The sequence below is a fragment of the Gouania willdenowi genome, chromosome 15 (genome assembly GCF_900634775.1).
Source record: "Gouania willdenowi chromosome 15, fGouWil2.1, whole genome shotgun sequence".
Classification (NCBI taxonomy): domain Eukaryota; kingdom Metazoa; phylum Chordata; class Actinopteri; order Blenniiformes; family Gobiesocidae; genus Gouania; species Gouania willdenowi.
In genome coordinates, this window is record NC_041058.1 from 6,884,948 (window position 1) to 6,911,419 (window position 26,472).

The following is a 26,472-nucleotide window of genomic DNA, read 5'->3' on the forward strand; positions in this document are numbered from 1 at the left end:
AATCATGACAAAAGCATGCGAGAAGAGCCTATTAAACCTGTTCAGCACCACATTAAAGGGACTATTCAATCCTTTAGATACTCATGTTTTGTACGCGACTTGTTGACTATGGAGGGCCAAATCTGCCAAAATTAAATGAATAAATAAATAAACATTAAAATTAAATACAAATAAATAAATATAAGTGGGAAAAAATACAAAAGTTCAAATATAAATACATCATTAAATAAAAAATTTAATGATTGTAAAAACTTTATATTCATTTATTTTGTTTCGTTTTTATTTTAACTTTTATTCATTTATTTTTAATTTTGGCAGGTTTGGGTCGCGACAATACAATGAATGTAAATTATTTGTATTTATTTATTTGTATATAATTTAACATTTTTCTTTTTGTTATTTTTCACGTTTATTTAGTTATTCAATTATTTTTTTAACTTTGGCAGGTTGAGTCTCAATAAAATATAAATGTAAATGATTTGTATTTGTAATTATTTGTCTTTAATTTTTCAAATTATCCTTTTTGTTTTTCACATTTATTTAGTTATTAATTTGTTTTTAATTTTGGCAGGTTTGGTCGTCCATGGTTGACATAGTCTTCTGCGTAGGCGCAGAATTCTGATGGTTTTCGGCGCAATAAGCCAATAAAGTGGCTGTGGTTCAGATATTGAGTGGAAACAAAGGGTTTTAATCATTTTTTTTGGTCATTCTTTCCTCATACTGCTTGTTTTTTCCCTGACAGATCATCAGAAGCTGGAACGAGAGGCCAGGATCTGTCGTCTGCTCAAACATCCCAACATAGGTAAGTGTCCTAGAGTCGTATTCAACCATCCTTTAGCTTGAGATCTAAATGTTGAAATGGTCGTTGATGAACGATTAGTGAAATCAACACTCCCAACATCGAGCATTTGATTTAAAAAAAAAGTTTGTTTGAAGTAATACCAGTTGATGAAGTTTATGGACCAGTGTGCTCACAAGAAAACAGATGTTTTAGAGGAGACCGAGGCAGTGAAACCAGTAGCTACTGAAAAATACCACTGGGTCCAGGATATCCATTTCCCAAGCTCGTAAGACGAGACGATGGCGGCTAATGAAACGCCAGCCACCAATCAGTGCATTACATTTAGGTTAGTGATGTGTTGTAAATGGAACATTAGATAAGCAGGTAGTAAAAACCCTGGTATCTGGTATCAGTAATTAGAGCCCAAGCATGTAGAGCCATGTAATGGAAAGGCTCCATTAACAATCCGTGTACCGTTTGTTCTCTGGTTATTCTGTTTTATTAACCAAATCAAAACAGCAAATAAACACTGTGGTTATTTTGTTTTACTGATTTAAATCCAAAACAGAAATACAGAAAAACCAGATAAGCAGCATTTTTCAGTTTCTTTGTTTTGTTTTTTAAACATGTTCTGTTTGTGAGATACTTGGATCATTTTACGGGGAAATTAGAGTGAGAACTGAAGTCCGCTGCACCTCGTTTCCCTCCTCAGGTCCTGGACCAGTTCTCCTCATGCAATAGGACTGTTTAGGATTTATTTCAGCGGTTTTCTGGTCCTGCTCATGTTTTCATTCAGTCTGTGGATGTTTTAGCTCATGAAAAGCTGCTCTTGTTTATGTTTTGTTTTGCGGTGTTACGGTCCAAATAGTATCCAAATAAACTGGTGACTGGCTATCGACTGTGAGGCTGGTGTGAGGGACAATAGATGTTAGAACTTCTACCATTTGACACTTTTGTTAAAACAGAGCAGTAAATATATTTATTTTTGCATGTTTGAAAACCGCTACACACTACGGCAGCCGTCCACACACACGGAAGTTGATCACAAGAAACGAGGAGCACCAGTAGATTCATGACACAACCTCTGGTCCCTTTAATCACATATCATGTGCGTTTTATGCAACATCAATTTCTTTCAGTACATCAGTAAAGTGACATTTGCGTTGCTCATTTCTTGTACGCGAGCAAAAGTCCGCCCAGTCACCAGATTATCTGGATACTATTTGAACCGTAACACTGTTCGGTAGAGTTGGCAGATATTCACAGAATCGGATTTTCAATAACCCTTCCATCTTCCTCTGCCATCGGTGTGAGGTGGACAACATGATACATGATCATTTTTAATTTAACGCAGCAGAATAAAAGTCTGTCTGTCAGTAGCTCTGTGTGGTGAGATTAAAACATGAAGTTCTCGTCCTTGTTTCCCCCGTAAATATCTAAATCAGAATCAGAATCATCTTTATTCGCCAAGTGTATGTTGTACACACGAGGAATTTGACTCGGTCAACTGTGCTCTCTCCAATAGTGAAAACATTCAATAATAAACAATCAACTAGAAAAGATAATAAGTATAAACATAAGTATAAATATAAACAGTAGTTAGATTAGAATGTGCAAACTCGATAAAATAACAAGATAATAATAATAAAAATAATAATAATAATAATAATAATAATAATAATAATAATAATAATAATAGTAATAGTATAAAAAAATAAAAATAAAAAATACAAATACAAATAAATAAAAAAAAAAAAATTAAGATAAAAAGAAGGACAATAATAGAAAAGAAAGATAATAATAAAATATAATAATAATAAAAGGAAAATAGTGCAGTAGAACATTGATAAGTAGTGCAGGAGAACATTTAAATTAAAGGTATGTACATGAACATTCTCAGTGTCAGATTGATCCAGGGTTGTTATTTTTGGTTCCAGGGTAAATATCACACAAACAGAACAATATTTCATTTTAAAACAGAAAAACTCTGCTTGGTTGGTTTATATTTTTTCTGTATTTTTGTTTATTTGTTATTTTGATTTGGTTTTAAAACGGAATAACCAAGGAATGAAGCGTACACGGATTATTAGCTAATAACCAATACTAACTAGTTGATATTTGTTTTGTTTTCCAACTTGAATCCTTGGGTTTTATGTTTTTTCTGGGAGTTCACAAATAAAAGTTGATAATCTAGACCAGGGGTCCCCAATCCTGGTCCTCAAGGTCAACTATCCAGTATGTTGAAATGACCAGGATCGTTATCAGGCTTCTGCAGAGCTTGATGATGGGTTCAAAAAAAAAAAAAAAAATACAGCAAAAACAGGACTTTTTGTAAGTTATCATTGCAGTTGTAGATGAAATATGATGGAGATTGCACTAGTACTACATTATTTACTGTAATATTAAATCACAATTATTTACAAAAACCTGGAGAATTCTCACTAATTATCCCAATTACTTGCATTGCAAATTTACAGGAAATTAGCTGCAAAGTTGAGGAATTTTGACCAATTGCTTAACAATCAGGATTTTGCTTGAATATTTGCTTTTTCCTTCACAAATTAAAAAAAAAAAATTCTAAATTGAGTTCAACACCCCTGACTTAAACCATAACTCACACGTAGATGTGTGATTTGTGGTCAGTGAATGAAATCCAACTTTGTAGCCATCAAATGTCCCATCATCGACTGGTTTCCTCATTTTCAAACTTTTAATAACCTGTTGTTTCCAATGAGCTTCCCTACTGATCATCTTGTTTGTTTTGGCTCTAAAAATGACAAAAAAGTGAAATATTCTCTGTAATGGAGCACAGATTTGTATTGAGGTTTAAATGATAATCGCAGACAGATACCGCAACAGCGTAATCACATTAGTTTAACGTGTTTTATGCTCCGAGCGAGCGCACATTCAGTGTGGGATACTGTAGTGAAGCTGACACTTTCTGGTTTAACTTCCAGATGAATAAAGGATGGTTAACCAAGCCAATGGTTTTTAATTAAAGTTTGTTTCTCTCTCATCAGTTCGACTGCATGACAGCATCTCAGAGGAAGGATTCCATTACCTCGTCTTTGACCTGTGAGAAAACCCTGTTAACACACACACACACACAAGTAGTTTTTATTTATTATTTGTACAAAATATTGGGACAAAAGATTGAAAGTGTTTCTAATCATGTGCACAGTACGGAAACATGTTTTCCCTGTACAATGAAATTCTTTCTTTGCTGTCCATGCTGGATGCCACACAGATTAAAAACAAACGCATTTGAAGCAAATAACTAAACAAAACAGAAAAAAGAAAAGTATAATAACAATAATTATAATAGATATATACATGCACAAGGTAGAAAATAAGGTAGAAAATATAGAAGAATCAAATGAAAAAGATTGATTAGTATTCAGTCTATTTAATTTGAATTTAAAGTCAGACAGCTTCCATTCACATTAGTGTATTTCTCAGATAAAGTTCAAGCAAGACAATACTTTCCTTGTACTAAATAAAGAAGTGCATTATAAAAACTTTTATCTGCTTACTTAAAGTCAGCCTTTCTACAGACGTATCTGAACTTTCACAATTGGCCTTTTGTGAAATACCAAATCTCACATCAGTGTATAAAACATGTCTTATTTCAAGCCTAATAACTTGGGGAGGAGATCATTTGTCTATTTTGTAAATACCAAGTTTTGCATTTGGTCTCATTTGTGCAGCAGTTGTGACATCGAAGGAAAAAACACGCAACTTTGGCAATTGCTAAAGCCTATATTATAAGATACTCTGTAGATTGTAGTCAGTCACATGGGTTATATAATCAACAAATTAAAAGAAGTCTGAGAAAGAAATGCAAAATTTGGTTTCTGTGTGCGTATACAGTAATAATATATATGTTTGTTGTGTATTTACTTGTGCGTTCCTTTGTGTGCAGTGTCACTGGAGGAGAGCTGTTCGAAGACATCGTCGCTAGAGAATTTTACAGCGAAGCAGATGCCAGGTAAAGTTTTTGAGGTTGTTGAAGTAGAAATGTTGAGTTACCAAAGCAAACAAGAAAAAAAAAAAAACCTGATATACTGCTCAGTGATGGAAACAGTGTTTTTAGACACTTTATTTTGACACTGTTATTTATAGATGGCAAACCTGTTTAAATCAGTGTTCTTACTCATGTCTCCACATGTGAAGAGGAAATCTATTGGACAATTTAGCTCTATTAACTCCCACTTACCTATTAAGTCTTTTTTCCCCTAATTTCTTTGGCTAAGTAGAGAAAACTCTTTCTTCTGTGGGTCATTAACAGTGATTCATTGGCCATTAGAAAGATTAATTTCCTACTTTTTTCACTTTGTTTACCTTGTTTTCTTAAGGCGGGTACAGAACATATCTCACACATTGAAGGTTGGCGGCTGTGGCTCAGTCCGTAGGGACGTGGTTTGGGAACCGGAGGGTTGCCAGCTCAAGTCCCGGTGCGGACCAAAAAAATGGAAGTTGTTCTGGTAGCTGGAGAGGTGCCAGGGCATTTCTTTAGCAGTGCCGAGGTGCCCTTGAGCAAGGCACCGAACCCCAACACTGCTCCCTTCATTGTACAGTGACTTTGAGTACCCAGAAAAGCGCTATAAAATATTGATGTATAATATTAAAAATTCAGGCATGGAACAGTTTAGATCGTAGTGTGTGTGTGTGTGTGTGTGTGTGTGTGTGTGTGTGTGTGTGTGTGTGTGTGTGTGTGTGTGCGTGTGCGTGCGCGTTCTGATAATCCCAACACACACAGAATGATTCCATTTCGTCCCACCACCGATCTTCAGCGAAGACAGAAATCTCACGTGATTAAACAAGATCTAACAACGTGATCTAATGCTGCGTTCCAAGCAACTCGGAACTCGGGATTGTCTGACCTCCTACTTGAAAAAATGATTTGGAACGCCACCTGAGGTCGGAGCTCCTACTCGAAAAAAAAAAAATATTCTGATATTATTCTGTCAGCCATGTTTAGGATATTTCAACACTTTCAGTTGAACTCGGAGATCGGAATTTTCAACTCGGAAATGCTGAGTTCCGAGTTGCCTTGAACGCAGCGTTACGTGTTTCTCAGTCAGTCTCGCTTCTTGATTGGCTGCATTTCTGTTTTATGTCACAAATCACAGGGTCATGAGTCTGGAATCGTCGGCTTTCCTCACATGAAGAGTTTTGCTCGTAAATATTGAGTTTAATATTTACGATTGTCGGCCCCGCCCTGTTATTGAGCTGATTATCGGGACAAATTCACAAATCTCAGACCGCAGGATAATCTGATTTTATAAAAAATGAGATAATAGGGGTGTGCCAAAATATCTTATAAATTATATTTACATATAAATCATACAGTTGTGGTCTATATAAAGCGGAACTGCAATGCTTGGGTCTGAATTCCTCATTATTATAGCTCCACAGGCCCCTTTTCAACCCCTTTTCTGATGTGCTTCTGAGAGCAACTCGTTTTGGTGCGGTCTCTTTAAATGCAAATGAGACACTCCATACCCCGCCCCCTCTTCAGGTGACACTCGGTTCAACTCCACCCTGCTCGGCCATTTTTGTGGTTTGATAGAAGTGATACGGCTATGTAGCGGCGCATAAACTTTTTATTCAGAGGTTATTTACACAATATCAACAACGGAAGACTTGTCCATCCAGCCTTACATGTTTGAGCCAGAGTCGGACCCAGTGGAGCGAGATGAAAATGAAGATGATGAACCTGCAGAACCCTAACAAGTGAGCTAACACAAGCACCGAGCTAACGCTAGTGCCAAGCTAACGTCACGAAATGCATTTTAATACAGTCTTTTCAAAGACAAAAACGGCAAAATAAAATGACTAATGAAAACTTTAGACTTAAATTAAATCACGTAGGCCATATCATCAAGGATCTAAAACGAGCACACAGCGCTAACATATGAAGTCTGAAGACGGTGCAAATGCTAATGCTAACAAAACAATGACAGGGACGTCTTATCATCACACTTTTTAGCGTTATTTACAGCTTACCGAAGTGCTCTGTTCATCGTCTCCAAAGATAGAAGGAATTGAACCCTCAACCAGACAAAGTCTTTCGGCAAATCCTTCTTTATACTGGTGGAGGTTGCTGAAGCAGTCATCCTTGAAGTGCTTCACGCACACAAAAATGACCTTAACCACAGATGTGGGTACATTTCTGTGAAAAATAAAACTCAACCAGGCACTTTGAAAAGGTTCTGATGCTGGGAGATGTTGTAATGAAGCGTGTGGGTTACTACATCCAACAACCAAACATTTTGACTTAACCTCTCGTAACTCCGGCATCCTTGAGCTTGGACTACGAAATAAAAGCGAGAAATAAAAATGGCGGATTGCTCGAAGTGTTGGACCTGGAGTTGATGTCCTAATTTGGCAGTTCCGCTGCAAATACTGTGATGTAATAGTTCAAAAAACGTAATAGAGAATAGAAAAATTGAAACAGATTGAAAAATATGAGCAAAACAGAATATAAAGATAACTACGGAGCACCTGCAGAGACTAATTTGATTTTTTCTGTACTTCTAAGCACTCTAAATATACAACAAAATGCATTTAAGGGCTAAAAAAGTGGATTTAGCATGATATGTCCCCTTTAAGGTACTCTAAGGTACTTTGAGATACTTTAAGCTGCAACTTCTAATCAGACCAAAGGATTTAGTACTACTGCTGACCAGCCATGGTGGCCGTCATGACCCCCTGTCCAACATTGATCACAAGATTTCAAACAAATCTTTTGAGGAACACAACAAACAGTTTACAGCATTGACTTGGCCTCCAAAATAAAAAATTCCCAAAATGCGACCTGCGAAACAAACGGTTTGATTAATTGTGACTGAAACAAACCAGTTACCACAGCACATCTTTAGAACTCCAGAGGAATCCGGTTCAAAGCAAGGCCTTCTCATTGCATTAAAAAAAAAATCACTCACTGCTATGAAGCTAATTATTCCAAACACACAAATTTGTCTTTTTCAATTGAAATATGTTAGCGATATCGAAAATATCCCGGGAATGAGTCATCGCCTGCCAAAAACACCATTTTGAGCCATAAAAGGATGGACAAATACAGAGGAAGGGGTAGAAACAACATTGTGTGTGCGTGTGTGGGAATTGATGAGCAGAGCAACATTTTCCTAATTTGGACACGGCATCAAGAGCTTTACTTTTACTCATGGAGAGGACAAAGCTCCCTCAGAGTTAGGCTCAGTGCTGCTGATCTAACTCTGAACCGGACTGACCCTCCCCCTCCCCCTTAGTCAGGCCCACGAGTGTGTTTTAAAGAGAGAAATGCCAATATTATTCATTTGCGTAACAGCCAATGTGCAGATATGAGTGGAAAAATGCTGGAGTTGGGTTAGAAATGTGAGCTTGAACCATTAAGACCATTAATGTGTTATTTGACCTACTATGTTTTTTAGCGCTAACTCATTGCTTCTGGCGCCCGTAATTACTTTGTGACCTTGTTAATTGTTCTGGAAACACGTGAGTACATGTAAAGACAGATTAAACAAGTGGGAGGAGAACTTTCAGGAAAAAATGTAAAGTATCGACAACACATTTGTTTTGTGTTTGGTTTATAATGGGGTATTCTCTCGACCAGCGTTTCTCAACCTTAGGGTCACGAAACACTGGGAGGGGGTCACCTGATGCCTTTCTTGTGCCAATTTTTGCAAATTTTTACCCTTTCTCTGCAACTACAACAAACTTGCCATATTGTAACATATTTTCATCACTTTTTCTTGCCCTATTTTTGCTCTTGTTAATGCTTTTTGCTTCATCACTCCCATTTCTGCCACTTCTCCATCAAATTTCAATGCGTTTCCAAGACATTTTCAGCACTTATTAACCCTTTCCACCACTTTTCCCACCTAATGTTGCATATATTTTGACCCATTATTGTTACTTTTAACCTCTTTTCATCACATTTCGTGGATATTTTTGCCAATTTAACCACATTCATGATTTGTCATGCCCATTATTTGCCAGTTTAAACTAATTGTTCCCACTTTTAAGCCAATGTTGACACTTTGAACCCTTTTTACCACTTTTTCTGTCCACTCTAATTTACAACTGCAATGGACTGGGGCCCTGTTCAGGGTGTACCCCCACCTAGCGCCCGGTGTGAGCCGGAGATGGGCACCGGCAGACCCCCGCGATCCTGAAATAGGACAAAACAGGTCTGAAAATGGATAGATGTATAGATGTTTTTTTTAAAAACCCATTTCAGGGGCGGTGTTTAGCTCAGTGGGTTGAGCGCCCGCCCCATGTACAGAGGCTATAGTTCCTCACCTGCAGCGGGTCCAGGTTCGATTCCCGGCCTGGGACCCTTTCCTGCGTGTCATTCCCTGCTCTCTCTGACCCCTTTCCTGTCAAGCAACTGTCATATAAAGGCCACTAGAGCCAAAAAAATCCTTTAAAAAAAAAAAAAAAAAAAAAAAAAAAAAAAAAAAAAAAAAAATAAAAAAAAACCCATTTCACCACCTTTTCCAGCCTTTTTGGTCACTTTTAACCCAATTTATTTCTGATTAAAACAATGATTTACATATTTAAGATGACTATATACTATGGCACAAATGATAATAAACTTCCTGGATAACAGTGTATATTATTCAGATAAATAAATAAATGTGGTTATCACAGATTCATAGAACAATGGACCATCATTTGGCTGACTATGGATGGACCCCAAAAAACTCTCCCATTTATTCCCCCTTATAGATGGTCCTGTCTCCACATGACTGTTCTTTATTGTTCGTGTCTGTGTTCAACCACCTTCAGGAACAGCGGGGGTCCCCAGTCTCTGTAACCTTTATTTTGGGGGTCGTGGGCTGAACAGGTTGAGAACCACTGCTCTAGACATGTGTTAGTTTTTGAGGTACTCGCTAAGCTAACAGCGATTCTGATTAACTTTTCAAAATACTTCAATGCTTTCACTTAAATCTATTTTTTTCTTTATTTCACAACATTTTCAGCTCCTTCCTTTGAATGAAACTCTTCTTTAAAACAACAGTTTGTTTGTGTGCATGCTTTCATTTAGTCGTGACAAGTGTGAAATAAAACATAGTTAGTGTTGTGTGGAGATAACAGGAAGTGAATGAGAGTGAAGCTGTGATAGCTGTCCATAAATCTAAGATATAAAAAGGCTTGAGCTCTGAATATTTCAATTTAATGGTGTTAGTGCACTTCGGGAAGCATTCTGTGGGACTTTATTTTGCTGAGGATTCATGGGCGTGTCATTGCGCCGGATCTTATTTGTCTCTCTCTGCTTTATTTAAGTATCCTGTCGTTTATTTAAGATGAAACGCTGTAAATCAAAAGTGCTGGAGAGAATCCAAGTGTTTTACTCCTGTTTGTTTTGTTTTTAGTGGACTAACAGACGTGTCTGTGTCCCCCTGTCTGTCTCCTGCAGCCACTGCATCAATCAGATTCTGGAGAGCGTCAGTCACATCCACCAGCATGACATTGTGCACAGGGACCTTAAGGTGAGTGCCAGACATGGGGGAGGGTGGTGATGGTGGGCGGGCAATACAGCTGCATGGTGCAGATGTGCAGATATTGCTTGTTAAATAAATGAACATCCTGCTGGAGATCCACTGAGCACACACACGTGCAACGGACGTCATGCAGTGACGCTAAGAACATCTTAGGGGAAGAACGTCATCCCTCTCCTTACTCACACACACACACACACACCCCACCCAGCACAAAAACTCCACCCCTCCAAAGGACTGATGAAAGCAGACCAGGCTAAAAGAGCGGGGGGGGGAGACGACGGCGGGACGAGGGAGCGGTGGAGGGGCGCCGAAAGGAAGCGGCGAAGACCGCACAGGAGGGGACGACTGAAGACGACGACGACGAAGAAAGACGACGACGACGACGACGAATACGACGACGACGACGACGAAGACGACGACGACGACGACGACGACGACGACGACGACGACGACGACGAGACGACGAAGACGAGACGACGAAGACGACGACGACGAGACGAAGACGACGACGACGACGACGACGACTACGAAGACGACGACGACGACGAGACGACGACGACGAAGACAAGACGACGACGACGACGAAGACGACGACGACGACGAAGACGAGACGACGACGACGACGACGAGAAGACGAACGGACGCGACGAAGAAGACGACGACGACGACGAGAAGACGACGAGACGAAGACGACGAAGACGCCGAATGACGAAGACGAAGACGACGAAGACGACACGACGACGACGGACGAGACGAACGACGACGACGAAACGACGACGATACTACTACTATTACTACTACTACTAATACTACTACTACTACTACTAATACTACTACTACTACTAATACTACTAATACTACTACTACTACTATTACTACTACTAATACTACTACTACTAATACTACTAATACTACTACTACTACTATTACTACTAATACTACTACTACTACGACTACTACTACTACTATGACTTCTACTACTACTACTACTACTACTACTACTACTAATACTACTACTACTACTACTATTATGTCTTCAGTTATCCATGTTCAGTTACAACTCAATTATGATTACAGTGAATGGCATTTTTTCCAATTAAGATTACAATTATAATTTTTCCTCTGAAATTACAATTACAATTACAATTGCATTCTCAATTATCTATCTGTAATGCTAGAAAGGTCTGTGTGTCCATGGAGCAAATATCTCCCCGACGCCGTGTCTGACCGACCTGAAACGTGTCAACGGCTTGCGCATACCCCTACTGTGTGCATCCGTAATTTTGGAGTAATTTGGTCATTCCAAAACCATTTTAAAACCAACTTGATTTGACCAATCCACACTGTGGAACTTCTGTCAAACATATTTTTAGAACACTGATGATGTCATCAACAGTGATGTCATTGGTGTTCCAAGAATGTTTAAAACTGATGATGTCATCAACAGTGATGTCATCAGTGTTCTATTCTATTGTATGCTAATGCTAAGCTAATGCAGTGCGACGCTGTCTGTCTGTACGCGATAGCATGAAAAGTTATGAACAGATTTTGATGAAATTTTCAGGAAATGTTGATAATGGGTTAAGGAACAGCTGATTAAATTTTGGTGATGTTCTGGCTACCAAAAGAAAATATATACAGTATATACACCCCGAATATTTTCCCATCCACACTGTGGAATTCCTGTTAATGTCAATATAAATACATACTTCTGACGGGCACTGTACTAGTTAAATTAATCACAATTACTGAGCCTGAAATAAATAACCCCATAAATCGTATTCTTCCTTTTGTGTTAGCTTTCAGTTAGCATCCCTTATGATAACAAGTCAGTTTTGACCCATGCCTTAAATCAGCTTTAGATTAAATCATCTAATTTGTTTTTCATCTCTTGGTTTCCTTATTATGCTTCCTTATCCATGAAAATATAGGTTTTAATGTTTTTGGTGTGGGCGTCTCAGCCTTTTTTCTTTCAGTATAGCCCTCGATTTCAAATTTTTTTAATTGGTAAAATGATCCTCAAGAAAATTGAAAGGTAAACTTAATAGGAAACATATTTTAATAATTGTTAACTACGCATGTGTAAGCCGTTAAAACTGTAACAAGGTTCTCAAATTATAATTGACAATTTTTAATAGGATTTCCACACCAATTACATTTACAAAGTCAATTTCCTGGAGTCAATTCACAATTCAATTACGATTACAACAGTAATCGTTTTTCAATTACAATTATAATAGTGCAATAATTGTAATTAGTTATCAATTAAGCAATTACAAGTACAGTTGACCCCACCCCTGCTTGGAGCCGTTACTCAAAAATGACCATGACGGGAAAATAATAACTTTAGAGCGTGAGCAGCTCAAATTAAATTGTTGCTTTTTATCGATTATCGACTAGTATGTATAATTGATGGCATGTTATGCCACGAAAAAATGCACATAATGTTTCTTAAAGATTGCATTTATTAATCACAAAAAATGTAAACAATTAAGGTACTGTAATCAGCTTCTTATGCACTTTATGCAATAATTGGCTGTAGCATTATCATCTTTATTTTGAAAAGAATATGCATTGAAAGTAAAAAAAATAAAAAAAACTAGAAAAAAGCTTAAAGAGGAATGATGGCAATGTTTTTAAGGTCAAAATACTATGTGTAAATACTATGAATACTAGTTGTGCATTATAAATGAGGAATATGGAGGAGACATTCCTGCATTGTTTGTATCGGGGACATAAAATACACAGATATTGTCAACACACTGTCATGACCTCACTCGTCACTGACTGGGGGGGGGGGGCGCCGACGGGAAAACAAGAAGTGGAGAGAAAGAGCCTAGTGCTCTTGGCTGGTGGCAGGCTGGGTTGCCATGGTAACTATAGGGTGAGGTCACCCGGCTGATGCTGCTGCTGCTGCGTAGGGACTCATTATGCCACCTTCCATCCATCTCTCTCTTTCTACGTCTGCCTCCATCAGCCCCTCGCTACAGCGGCTCCTCTCTGCACCTGTAGTTACCACAAATACAGGATGAAGTATCGACGAGGCAAACGCAGACGTAGCAGAATATGCATCACAAAGCAAGAGCCTGCTCTCCTTTGCTTTCTTCGCTCGACATTCACGCTATAATAGCACCGTAGCAGGATTCACCTACGACCTCACGCCTGCACAAACGGAGCATGAAGAGCACTTTGGCTGATGTGAAAGTGCCTTAAAATGTCTACCTGAATGTGGTTGAACACAGACATGGACATTGAAGAACAGTCATGTGGAGACAGGTCCATCTATAAGGAGGAATAAAGGGGAGAGATTTTTGGGGTCCATCCATAAAGTCAGCAAAATGATGGTGATAACCACATTTATTTTTTCATCTGAATAATATCCACTGTTATCCAGGAAGTTTATAAGAATTTGCGCCATAGTATATAGTCATCTTCAAGATGTAAATCCTTGTTTTAATCACAAATAAAATGATTTAAAAGTGACCAAAAATGGTGGGAAAATAGGATTTTAAAAACCACAGAAATTGGTTAAAAGTTGGTTAGAGTGGCCAAAAACAGACAGAAAAAGTTGTAAAAAAAAAGGGTTCAAATTGTCAATATTGTAACAATTAGTTTATACTGGCAAATAATGGGTGTGAAAAATTGTGAATGTGGTTAAATTGGCAAAAATATGCATGAAATATGGTGAAAAGAGGTTAAAAGTGACGATAATGGGTCAATGTCTTGAAAGTGGAAACATTTTGCAGAAAAGGCATTGAAATTTGATGGATAAGTGGCAGAAATTAGAATAATGTAGCAAAAATGCATTAAAAGGAGAAACAATATGTCAAGAAAAAGTGATTAAAATAGGTTAAAATATTGCAAGTTTGATGTAGTTCCAGAAAAATGGTAAAAATAGAATAGGCAAAAATGGGTGGAAATTATTGAAAAAAATATTCTTTGTTTCTTGAAGCCATCTGGCGACCCCAGAAAGCGAAGTTCTACTTTCGTTGCGTTTACATGCATTCAAATGCATCAAATCTCTTATAGGTTTTATATTGTGTAAATAAGCTTAAGTGGGAAAAAAAAGCTTTTCAGTGTAAAATGTTTTAACCAGATCAATTATTTTATGTGTGTTTAGCCAGAAAATCTACTCCTGGCCAGTAAGATGAAAGGAGCTGCAGTGAAGCTCGCAGACTTTGGTCTTGCTATCGAGGTCCAAGGAGACCAACAGGCATGGTTTGGTAAGACATGATTCATTATCCTGTTTAGTCATGTGCAGAGATTACACACTGATGATTACAATGACCCATAAAGCTAACATTTAGTAGGCAAGTAGTAGAATTAGAGGTCAGAGTGCTCAATTACACTCAAAGTGCCCTGAATAAAATAAAAAAAACAAGAAAATGTATGAAATATACCTAAATAAATCAGACATTTATTTTGATTTGCCAGGTTTTGCTGGGACTCCTGGATATCTGTCCCCAGAGGTGCTGAGAAAGGACCCGTATGGAAAACCGGTGGATATTTGGGCCTGTGGTGAGTTTGGCAACGAAAGTCAGAGACAAAATTGATTATTTCACCGATTGAGAAATCAAGAAAACATCAGACTTAGGTCTTGGATCATTCCAACAAATTTTCAGGACATCCCACCCGCTTCAGTCTAAAAAATAGACATTTTTACCAATTGTCCTGTGATTATCCAATAGGCAACGATTCAGTGAGTTTGTGTTTGGTTTTTGCTCATTTTTATTTTTCCTCCATGTTCAGCTTCTAATATCTCAGGAACTACACCACATAGGAAACTGAAATTTGGTATAGTAATACAGCTCCATCTACTCTCTCAAGATATCTAAAAATATCTGCTAAACATCCTATTTGATGGACACGCCAGCCCCTCAAAATTGGATATATTAGAGGTGAGCTACGATTGCCTCAATGCAAGGATTTTCAATATCGACAAGTGGTGAAATAACCCAAAGTTGGAGTCCAGAATAAAAATGAAGACGTCGCATAAAGAAAAAATATTTTATATCCCAATTTATACTATAAATGAAAACAGATTTCAGACTTTTTCTTACATTCCTACGTGTAGTTATGAATGAAAACAGTCAAAAAAGTGTTTTTTCTGATTTTTAGAGACTGTCACCCAAGAACCAATGCATATATGTGACTAATCATTAGTCATGTGAACAGTCTATGTACATAGCTCAAAGCTGATTAAATTACAGGGAGCTGGAACATATGTAAAGTTGTTTACTGAAGGCCAACGCATGTACCAAATTCCAGTTTCCTATGTGGTGTAGTTCCTGAGATATTGGAAAATGGAAGAAAAATAAGGATGTGCAAAAATCAACACATGCCCCCCTCACTAAGTTAGCCATACCTCAAAAAGTATTAATTTGATCAAAGTAAAACATTTACAGTGTGCCTGTTGAACAATCACGGTCAGAATTTGATGAGAGTGAAGTGTGTGGCACATGATTTAAACTGCACAAATGTTTCTCCTCATCCCTTACTTGTGCTGTGCAGAAGCCTATTGTCTGTGTGTTTGTCAGGTGTCATCCTCTACATCTTGTTGGTGGGTTACCCCCCCTTCTGGGACGAGGACCAACACAAACTGTACCAACAAATCAAAGCCGGCGCATACGACGTGAGTAAATCTCAGAACTTTATCTGTTCCATTTACTGAAGTGGTGTGAGAAGCAGAACGTTAAAGTCCACAAATCTGTCCTCTTTAATGAGCAGCTATGTTTTTTTAAATCCAAGGTTTCTCTTTGTGTCTCATCTAGAGCTTGAGAACCAAACTGCTTTGATGATCTTTTTTTTTTTTTTGGTCTGACATTTGGGTTTGTTTATTTTAATCAGCCTCTTCAGAGCATTATAAAATAACTAAATAAACAGAAGAGTCAAATCAACACACAACAAAGCCGACAGGAGTTCAAATATTGACCGAGTGTCAGATTATAAAACAAGATATAAAAGAAGGTTCAACAATAAGAACAAAACAAACAGACCTGCAGGAGGTTTGATTCCATGTCTCATAGCTCACTTTCTTTCAACAATTATAATTATGATTTTTATGATTATGTGAAGCATATTTTGTAAGGTGAATCTTTAAAGCAGAGGTGGGCTACTTTCCTCAGTGTGGGGGCCACAGTATTGTAATTGTCTGATCCAAGGGCCACATTATAGAAGAATGATCAATTTCAACAATAACACATGTTTAAACAAAGGTTCCTGTTTACTTTTCTACTCCTCTTGCATGTTTTGTCTTGAGTGTTTGTGTGTTTTTGTTGTCATTTTGTGTATTATTTGGTGAATTTCTGTATTTTCGTTTTTCTTTTGTGGTTTTTTTGTGTGTTCTTTTATGTTGGGGTTCGGTTTTTAATCTGTTTTTTGTTATGTGTGTTTTGGGGGTATTTTTCTATCTGAATGTGGTCATTTTGCAGAAAATATTTTTGAGTCTTTTGGTTGATGTTTCTTTTGGTTTTTTTTCTGTGAATTTATGTTTGTTGTCCTTTTGTCTTGTTTTTAGGTGTTTTATATGTCTAGACTCTCATGTCATTTTTTGTATTTTTCTGTTATTTTGTATTATTTGTTATGTGTTTTTGGAGTAATTTTGTATTTTCATGTTGTCGTTTTGGAGAAAATCTGGAGTAGTGTGCAGTCATTTGATTTATATTTGTTGTCGTTTGTGTGGTTTTGTTATTTTTTGTGTATTTTTTTTGTCCTTTTTAAGTTTTTTTGCGTGTTTCGTGTGGGTTGAGTGCTTTTTTGTGTTTTTCTGTCTTTTTGTCATTGTTATGTGTGTTTTTGGAGTAACTTTGTCTTTTTATGTCGTCGTTTTGGAGAAAATTTGTGTGTTTTCTTGTGGTTTTTATTGTTTCACAATTCTTTCTTAAATATAGGTTGTCATTTTGTGTGGTTTTGGAGTCATATTTTCCCTTTTGTGTGTTTTCATTTTGTGCATTTAATTTTGAGGCCGCACAAAATGAGGCTACGGGCCGCTTGTGGCCCGCAGGCCACCAGTTGCCTACGCCTGATTTAAAAGTTTACAGCATGAATGATACACATTAGCACAAATTTCTAAGTCACGTTATGCGTTGCTCGTATGTAAAATAGATTACAACAGCAGTGGGCTTATTTATCAGATATTGTTCAGGTCCGTTGGGAAATGGGAATTTATTACTTGAATTAATTTCTGTAATTAGAATCCGTCACGTCTAATGAGTGTGGCTGATATGAGTGATGACAGGTGGACACTGTGACTAGCACTTCTCCAAAATGTCACTTTTACCTATTTGTCTGTAACTGACTGTGCAAAATAGATAAATAATACAAATGGAAATAAATTAAAAAAAATAAATCAAATAAAGATATAATTTTCATTATTTTATATATTTTTTAGACATTTAAGGCGACCCCACATGTGATGAATCCACAAATTTATTAGGTTTTGATTTTCCTCAATTCAGAACATGTTAGTCACCGTTAATACAACACACTAAACTTATTCAAAAATACAATATGTTGGAACAGATGATGTAGAAAATGTGATTTTCTATGACCTGCAGTGATGAGACTGTGATGAAAAAGTCTTAAAATGTTTTAAAAAAAATGATCTGTTCACAGTCAAAAGGTTAAAGGTTTGCAGTGAACAGAAAGTTGAATCCATTAGATGTGTTTTACAAGACATTTACTTGGTCAATTTATTAATTTCTCTGCAGTTTTTGAGCATTTTCTTACTCATTTCTATTTTGACTTAAGCAAATTGCTTATGTAACTATGTAAAAACTTCATTACGATGTAATAGTGTGTGTGTAGAAGTTGAATTGAGCGCTCGTTCTCATTGTTTCCTTATTTCCTTTCTGCCTTTCTTCCAGTTTCCCTCTCCGGAGTGGGACACAGTGACCCCCGAGGCCAAGAATCTGATTAATCAGATGTTAACCATTAACCCTGCCAAACGAATCACTGCCGACCAGGCCATCAAGCATCCCTGGGTCTGCGTAAGTCACACTCTGTCGTCTCTAATGAAAGTCACTCCTTCCTTTGTGTAATCGATCTCATTAAACAGCCACACAATGACACAATGAGGGAAGAACACGACATAGTCCAAAGACTCTCCTCCTCAGTTCTAGTTCAAGGACGAGTTTAGTTGTGTGAATATAGAAAAAATAAAAATCTTATCCTCACTAACGTAAATAAACAGTTTTGAGGAAGAAACTACTAATAATAAAATAATAAAATAACATGATTTCTGTGCATTAGCAACGCTCCACTGTGGCCTCCATGATGCACCGTCAAGAAACTGTGGAATGTCTGCGCAAGTTCAACGCCAGGAGAAAGCTTAAAGTGAGTAAAGTACACACTTAAAGACATTAATGTGAAAACACGATGTTCATTTTATTTTATTTATTTTTTTTTTTAGGGAGCCATCCTCACAACAATGTTGGTATCCAGGAACTTTTCAGGTGAGCTTAAGTAGACAGTTTCTGATTGATTGCACTGAGTGATTGTCAGAAAAGCCCAAATCTTCTCTAATACATCTTTTGACTGAGTGGTTGGCTTTGATTTCTTCTTCCTAAGCTTCTCCATTGATTTCATTTAACACTTTAGTTAATATATTGTTAATCTATTAGAATAAAGCTGTTCAGTTCATAGATGTAGATCATTGAGGTTTTAGTGATATGACTTTGAGAAAACTTTACAGGTGTGAGGTTGAACCTTTTAGCCTCATGGATATATTTCATTCCTAAATTGTATATATTCTTTGTTTATAAATTTTACCTAAACTTCCCATTAAAGTGAAGTAAATGAGGTATAATTGCAGCAAGCTGAAATAAAAAACTTTTTTCAGGAAATTTACTTTGAAATGTACTTTGATCTCCTGACAGGTTCCTTAGAAGCATCTGCTGATCACTTTGATATGTCCTTTGATATTTTTCTTTGACGTGGCCAACTTGACAGTGACAGTTCGAAATAAAATGTTACAGTTTAATTTATTCAGACAACTTTTGTCAGGAACTTTACTCTGATCTCCTGACATGTTTCGACTGCCAACTGTCAGTCTTCCTCAGAAGCGTCTGCTGAAATATATACCTTAACTATACCTCAATTAATATGTTAAAATTTCATTTATTCAGACAACATTTTTCAGTAGATTTTCGTTTAAATTTACTTTGATCTCTTGAAATGTTTCGACTGCCAACTGTCAGTCTTCTTCAGAGGTTTCTGCTGATTGCTTTGATGTGTCCTTTTGAGTTTTTTCATTTTGGGAATGGCCAACTTGACAATACGAAATAATATGTTAAAAGTTTCATTCATTCAGACAACATTTTTCAGGAAATTTACTTTGATCTCCTGACTTGTTTCGACTGCCAACTGTCAGTCTTCCTCAGAGGCTTCTGCTGATTGCTTTCATGTGTCTTTATGAGTTTTTTTCTTTTTGGGACTGGCCAACTTGACAGTAGGAAATAATATGTTAAAAGTTTTATTTATTCAGACAACTTTTTTCAGGAGAATTACTTTGATCTCCTGACATGTTTCGACTGCCAACTGTCAGTCTTCCTCAGAGGCTTCAGCTGATTGCTTTGATGTGTACTTATGAGTTATTTCTGGGCATGGTCAACTTGACAGTTGGGACTCTCTTCTCCAGGGTGACAGCAGGCGTGGCCAGCCTGACAGAACTGTCAAGTTAGCCATGCCCAGAAATAACTCATAAGGGCACATCAAAGCAATCAGCAGATGCTTCTGAGGAAGACTGACAGTTGGCAGTCTAAACATGTCAGAGATCAAAGTACATTTCCTGAAAAAAGTTGTCTGAATAGATGAAACTTAAACATAATAAATTAGGTTTATCTCCCCACCGTCGGCGTTCCTCTGAACTCCTCTCTGTCCGTTAGTGGGACGGCAGCATACCAGCCCTGCCGCTACCACCAGCACGGCCGCAATGGCACAGGAAGGTATGTTTGCTGGAGGCCGGGCGCAGCCAACTTGGTGCTCGGGCTATTATTGGCATGTGGCTTGGGCTGCTTGAAACCCCCCTTCCCTCCACCCCCAGCACTCCACCCTGTACCCACTGATGGAACACATCAGAGACATGGACCACTGTTGTTGCACCAGGGCATCGTGCACACATGGTCGTTGATGGTATTTTTCACCAACTTGCAGCCTGAGCTCCTCGAACCGTAAAGGAAATATTGCACTTTACACGTTAACAGGAAGCGTGTGATGCCTGCCCGTGCTCGCTCCAAACCTTCCCTCCGCATGGCTCTGGTGAACACGGCAAAGCACAGCATGTGTAACAGTGGCAGCGTGCCCACCTGCATGGGAAGCTGGTCACACCTTTCTATCATACAATGGTTTTTATTTTGGTTTTTTTTTCCCTTCTTCTTTTTAAAGCTTGGGCATGTCCGAACAGACAAAAGGATCCAAAAAAACGTCAGTGTGTTTCAAACCAAACACTCAATTAGGAACAACTAGGGGTGTGTAATGCCTGGCATCTGGCGATATTTCGATGATTCGTATCACGATACATAGGTCACAATACGATACAATATATCCCGATATTCAAGTATAAGGCTTTTTTTTTATATATATATGACTTAAGAAACATCTAATCTGTAAATATGTACACCTTCATGAGAACATTATGTATTAAATATATTTTATTGGCATATTTTACACTCAAAACATTGGCTTTAACATGCCATGTGCCAACAACTTAAAATAAAAAAATAACATCTGCCTGTGGCTTTTAAACCAACTTTGACTTTAGTGCAACTTAACTGAGGTATATGCCTAGAACAACAAATAAATGCAGAAAGTTGGTACTTTTTTTTTTTAGATTTCATTGAAAAAACACAATCTGGTCAACATGTTTCCTGCAGTGGAAAAGTATATAGTAATATATATAGTTTTTTTAATTGATATGGATGCATTTTGAATCGATCTGAGAATGACACATTGTAACATTGCGATATATTGCCGAGTCAATTTTTTGCAACACTCTTGAGCCAACGATGCTAAAATAATTATAGTGAAATTAACAGTAATCTTATGCTATACTGTCTGTGGGAGTAAATATACATAAATATCACATTTCTGGCGACCCCAGAGACTTTTTTTTCTGTATAATTAGTTTTTTGACCATATTGTTTATACTGTGTTACAAATGCAGGGTAGCCAGGATTAGTGCAACAAAAAGACAATATGCTACGGCTCAGATATTTTTACACTAAATTTTATTTGAACTAGATTTATATTTGAAAAATTGAAAGTATAGAATACAGTTTGATTATTTGCGCACTGTTTTAATTTGAAAAGCTTTCTGCCCTCTTCCTGCATTATATATTTATTCTTGTGATAATGTATTGTTTTTTTTTTATTATTATTAAAAAAAAACCTAAGCAAATGTATCATATATGCCCTCATAGAATAAAGGAGGAACAAATACTGACGACCCTAAAAACAGTCAAATAAAAAACACATTAGACATTAGGATGAACAAAATTCCTATAATAATAAATCTGATTGATTGTTTTTTTATGCTCAAAAGTTATTTCCTAAATGACTTTTGCACCAGAATTAAAATCCTGTTGTAACTGGTGCTCTGTTGTTGATTTATTAGTAGTTAGTGGTGATATTAGAGTGAGCTTTCACACATTAATGACTCTTATCTTTGTTATTGATTGGTTTGACACACACTGAATGCAGCGGAGTGTAAATCAGTGATGGCAGCAGAACAAAGGCTGGACTATAACAGATCATCATGTTAAAGTGCACTATATTATATTCATATGACTGGTTTTATTGAGGATCGAGGTGATAAATTCACACTGAACGACGCACTTGTTGGTAAAGCACAGCATGTCCGCGTCACCTTTCTGTGTGAGAATGATTGAAAAAGTCTTTTTTTAAACACATTCCTCTGTTCTTCTCCTCCTCATGGCTTTCATTTGTTCTTTGTAAATCAAAGGTAAGGATTGATCTCTAAACATGTTTGTCATGTGTGTTCTACTGATTGTTTCTAATACACTGGGTTTTTTGGGGGCGAAGGCTGGAAAAGGAAAGTGGAGAGCCCAGTTAAACTCAAGGTTCATGGACCAAATCCGGCCCCTAGAGTATCCAAATTCGGCCCTAAAGAGAAGTTAAAATGATGGGAAAAAACCTGACTGCATTTTTTTTTTTTTTTATCTCAATTTATCTCAATTTTTCAAAAATCCTGCTATTCTTTTACTATCCAAGTCAGCAAAAACCTAAACTTTAAAGAATTACTATGTATTTATTTATTTTCTTCTTTCAGTTGCCAAATGAATTGCTAACAGGCCTTTTCATCTAATTATGGGAATTTTTGTGACAAAATGGAGACCGCAGCCAAAACATCAAAGCCAGAAAAAAAGCTGTAAATTAAACGTGGAGTTTTTTTTTTAATTTTTAATTTTATGATTCAATAGCAATTAAAGTAACACTTTTTATTTGGAGTTATTTGGTATTTATGATAGTGTTTTTTTATTTACCTAATCATTCATTCATTCATTCGTTTATTGAAGTTTTGCCAATATTTCTTTTAGAAAAACCATTCAGTTGTCCACTACAGTGGAAATGTCACAGAGTTTGGAATAAACATATGTCTATGAATTCTGTGTTGTGAGTCTGAGTCGTTGTTCTAGCTTTAAAGAGACAAAATACACATTATTGCTTTCTATTCAATATGAATTAATCTACAGTTGCAGATTGTTCTGGATTTTTATTTTTTAATTTATTTATTTATTTTTGTTACCTTTTGTTGAGCTTGTGCAAATTTTTGCATTTTTAAAGGAATCTATCTTCATTTTATTTTTCAGGTGGGATATACTGTATTTCTTAAAAGCTGTGTTTAATTATTGACTCCTTTTATTAATGAAACCTATCCTGTGTTGTCTCTATTTTTTTTTTTTTTACAGCCTGCAAAACTTTACTAAACAAAAAGTCGGATGGCGTGAAGGTAAGCTTGCTGACTCATGAACTCATTAGTTTGCTTTTCTTTGGTCTCTTTCTGTCAAATTCTGGTTCTAACATGTTTCTTGAACTTTATTTTTTTTGGGCAGTGTGCGGAAATGTATTTTATTTTGATTTTTCAAAGTAACCGTGAAACCAAACAATACTTCATCCTGTTTAATGAGGGGAAGTAAAAGAAAAGGAGCTTTTATGCCTTTTATTTTTTGTTTCTGTGATTATTTGCATCCCTTTAAACATCAGATGGTGGTCAGTGCATGCAGTGAAGCACCACAATGAATCTCTAGCTCAGAGGTGGACAACCTTTATCAGAGCATGCTTGATTGATGGAAGGGCCACATTATGTACATTCATGTCAGCATTCAGACTAATGACCAATCTGAGCATTAACAGGAATGTAGTTTTTAAGAGTAATTTTGTGTGTTTTTATGTAATTCTGAACATGTTTTTTTTATACATGTGCATTTCTGTTGTCCTTTTGTGTATTTTTCCCTGTAAATTGTATCTTTTTTGGAGTCATATTATGTATTTGTGTTGTCATTTTGTATTTTTTTTTTTTTTGGAGTCTTTCTTGTGCATTTCTGTCGTTTTATTTGTTTGCAATATTGTGGGTTTTGCGGAGTCATTTATTTGGTCTTTTTCTTTTCAGTTTGTGTGCTTTTGGTGTCGTTTTCTGTAATTTTCTATGTTTTTTTAGTCATTTTGTTTATTTTTGTAGTAGTTTTATATGTTTCTGGAGTATTTTCTGAGTGTTTCTTATCTTTTACTGTATTTTTTTCTTAAATGTATTTTTTTTTAGTATATTTTATTGTGATCTTTGATGTTATGTGTTTTTTTAATATCATTTTGTGGATTTACTTTGGGAGCCGCATATAATTAGACTGAGGGCCACATGTGGCCCCCCCGGCCGCCACTTTACTACGTCTGCTGTAACTCCTCATACAGTTACTGTATTTATCACATCAGAATCCCCACAGCTGTGAAACCTTTCGATTTAACCCCATACACAGATATTTCTCTTTTCTTTGCAGCAGTTTTCCTTCCTTCTCGTCTGTGCAGCTGTTTTCTTTCTTTTCTTGCTTTCTGGGATCACTCCTGTCGCTTCACTTCTCTGCTGTTTGTTTGTTTTTTTTTATCTGTTTCCCCCGATGACCCTTTATATATATTTTTCCTCCTCCTTTTTTTATTGCTGTCTGTCAGAAAAGGAAGTCCAGCTCGAGTGTTTGTTTGATGGTGAGATCGTCTCTGTCGTTTTCCTTGTTTTTTTCTCTTCTCCCTCTGTTGTTTTTGCCTCTTCTGGGTCTTTTTTGTTCTGCTTTATTTTAAAATATTTTAATCTTAGGACAGAGTGACTTCAAGAAAACCATTTATTACCATTCTCTCCTTAACCCAACATCTCTGCATCTCCTTAAGCCACCAAAAGCATTTCAAACTGCTGTTTGTTCACCCAAACCCCCCCCCCCCCCCCTTCCCCAGATGGAAACTGACATTTAAATCACTACAAACATCACTTTGTCATGTTCTTATTTCCATTCAATCCTTTCATTTGAGACTCTGTTCCCTCCTCTGTCTACAAAAGCTGTCTTTGAAAAAAAAAAAAAAAACACATTATATATATTAATTTAAATTCATGGCATTCTTGACGCACATGCATTACATTTTACAATACTGCAACTTCTTTACAGTGGCAACATAGCTCCAAAGGTGTCATATTTTAGCGAACAACACTTAATGACAGCCTTCATGGCACATTATTCATGCTAATGACAGATAATGACAGCGTAATATCAGCCTTATGTATGAAACTTTAAGTAAAGTGTGACAGAATGTGTTATATCTATATATGGGTCAATGACGTACAGTATAAGGATTCCGACGCATGATAGCTCATAAAATGGGCGTCATCGAGCAAGGTTTGCATTAATGTTTATGATGGAAATATAAATCTAAAAACTTTTATACAGTACAATAATATAACTAAAATAGGGCAGAAAATATTAAAAACAAATCGACGTGAGCATATATATACTAATTTACTACAAATTTGGCATCTTTTTATGCATTTAAACCTTTTTTTACTAAAAAAAAAAATGCAGTTGAACAGAATATATAGGTGTCATGTCATTGACCCATATATTATATTTTGGTTAACTGAGAGCAATATTAGCCATAGCAATAGGTAGAACTTACTTAAAATGAGATTTTTTTAATATTATTATAAGGAAATTGTTTGTTATTTTACAGATATAATAAAGAAAAGTCAAACCTTTCATTTGGGTCGCTCACTGCATGCTCAGACCAGGTGTGGGAAACATTTAAAAATGAGAAAATATCCTTTAGTGTGTTTAAAATGACATATTAAACATGTCAGACCTACTGCCTTAACATCACGTGGATAACGTTTATTTTTTTGTTTTTTTACAGAAATTAGTTAATTCATAGTTAAACTTTGAATAATAATAAAGGCGCTAAATATTTTTTTATTTTTTTAATTATTTTTAATGATTTATGCAAACATCTGGTACAGAGAAAACTACTTCATTCAATCATTATTTTTCATAAAAGACGATTTTTCTGTCAAACCATTTTCAAAAATCAGAATTTTCCCGTAAACTGTGGTTTTTCAACCTTGTGGTCGTGAATATCAGAGCTGGTGCATATTGTCACTTTGTGCACTAATCCTTACTACTCTGTAGTTTTAACACAGAATAGCAAATAGGATCAAACAACTAAGTTTAGAGAAAAATAAATTTGTGATAAAAATGGGGTCATGACAAGAAAAAGGTTGGGAACCACTGCTATTTTTTTTTTTTTTTCACAGAAATTAGTGTCATCCAAAGTTAAACTTTGAATAATAAAGATGATAAATATGTTTTTTTTTTTTTTTCTTATTTCAATGATTTGTGCAAACATCAGGTACAGAAAAAACTAATTTGTAATATTTTTTTAATACTTTTTTTTCCCGTCAAACAACAGCCGGTAGATCCGAATTTTCCTGTGAACGCTCGAGGCATCAAAGGGATTTAAAGAATCATCAGTTTGATATTTGCACATTAATTCTGCACATGTTCCTACATTGTGCAGCTTTAACTTGTTGCTGTAGTGTTTTACAGCGTTGCCATGAGATTAGCTTAGCTGTACGCTACATTCCCTGCACATTCCCGCTGATGTGCGGGGACGTCACTGTGCTGTGTTTCTGTA

At 36.5% G+C, this 26,472-nt stretch overlaps 1 protein-coding gene across 18 annotated transcripts in view; it reads left to right on the top strand.

Annotated features, from left to right (window-relative positions):
* Positions 1-26,472, top strand: part of camk2g2 (calcium/calmodulin-dependent protein kinase (CaM kinase) II gamma 2) — a 59,240-nt gene that overhangs the window by 18,670 nt on the left and 14,098 nt on the right. For 8 of the 18 annotated variants that reach the window (XM_028467826.1, XM_028467827.1, XM_028467828.1 and 5 more), the window contains exons 3-14: positions 743-802; positions 3,802-3,856; positions 4,704-4,769; positions 10,209-10,281; positions 14,414-14,516; positions 14,728-14,811; positions 15,831-15,925; positions 18,159-18,281; positions 18,544-18,627; positions 18,704-18,746; positions 20,178-20,237; positions 23,220-23,260. In XM_028467826.1, the coding sequence (XP_028323627.1) occupies positions 743-802; positions 3,802-3,856; positions 4,704-4,769; positions 10,209-10,281; positions 14,414-14,516; positions 14,728-14,811; positions 15,831-15,925; positions 18,159-18,281; positions 18,544-18,627; positions 18,704-18,746; positions 20,178-20,237; positions 23,220-23,260 (887 nt within the window). Of the gene's footprint in view, positions 1-742; positions 803-3,801; positions 3,857-4,703; positions 4,770-10,208; positions 10,282-14,413; positions 14,517-14,727; positions 14,812-15,830; positions 15,926-18,158; positions 18,282-18,543; positions 18,628-18,703; positions 18,747-20,177; positions 20,238-23,219; positions 23,261-24,471; positions 24,505-26,472 lie in introns of all 18 variants that reach the window. The other 10 variants (XM_028467830.1, XM_028467831.1, XM_028467839.1 and 7 more) reach the window with 3 other exon arrangements.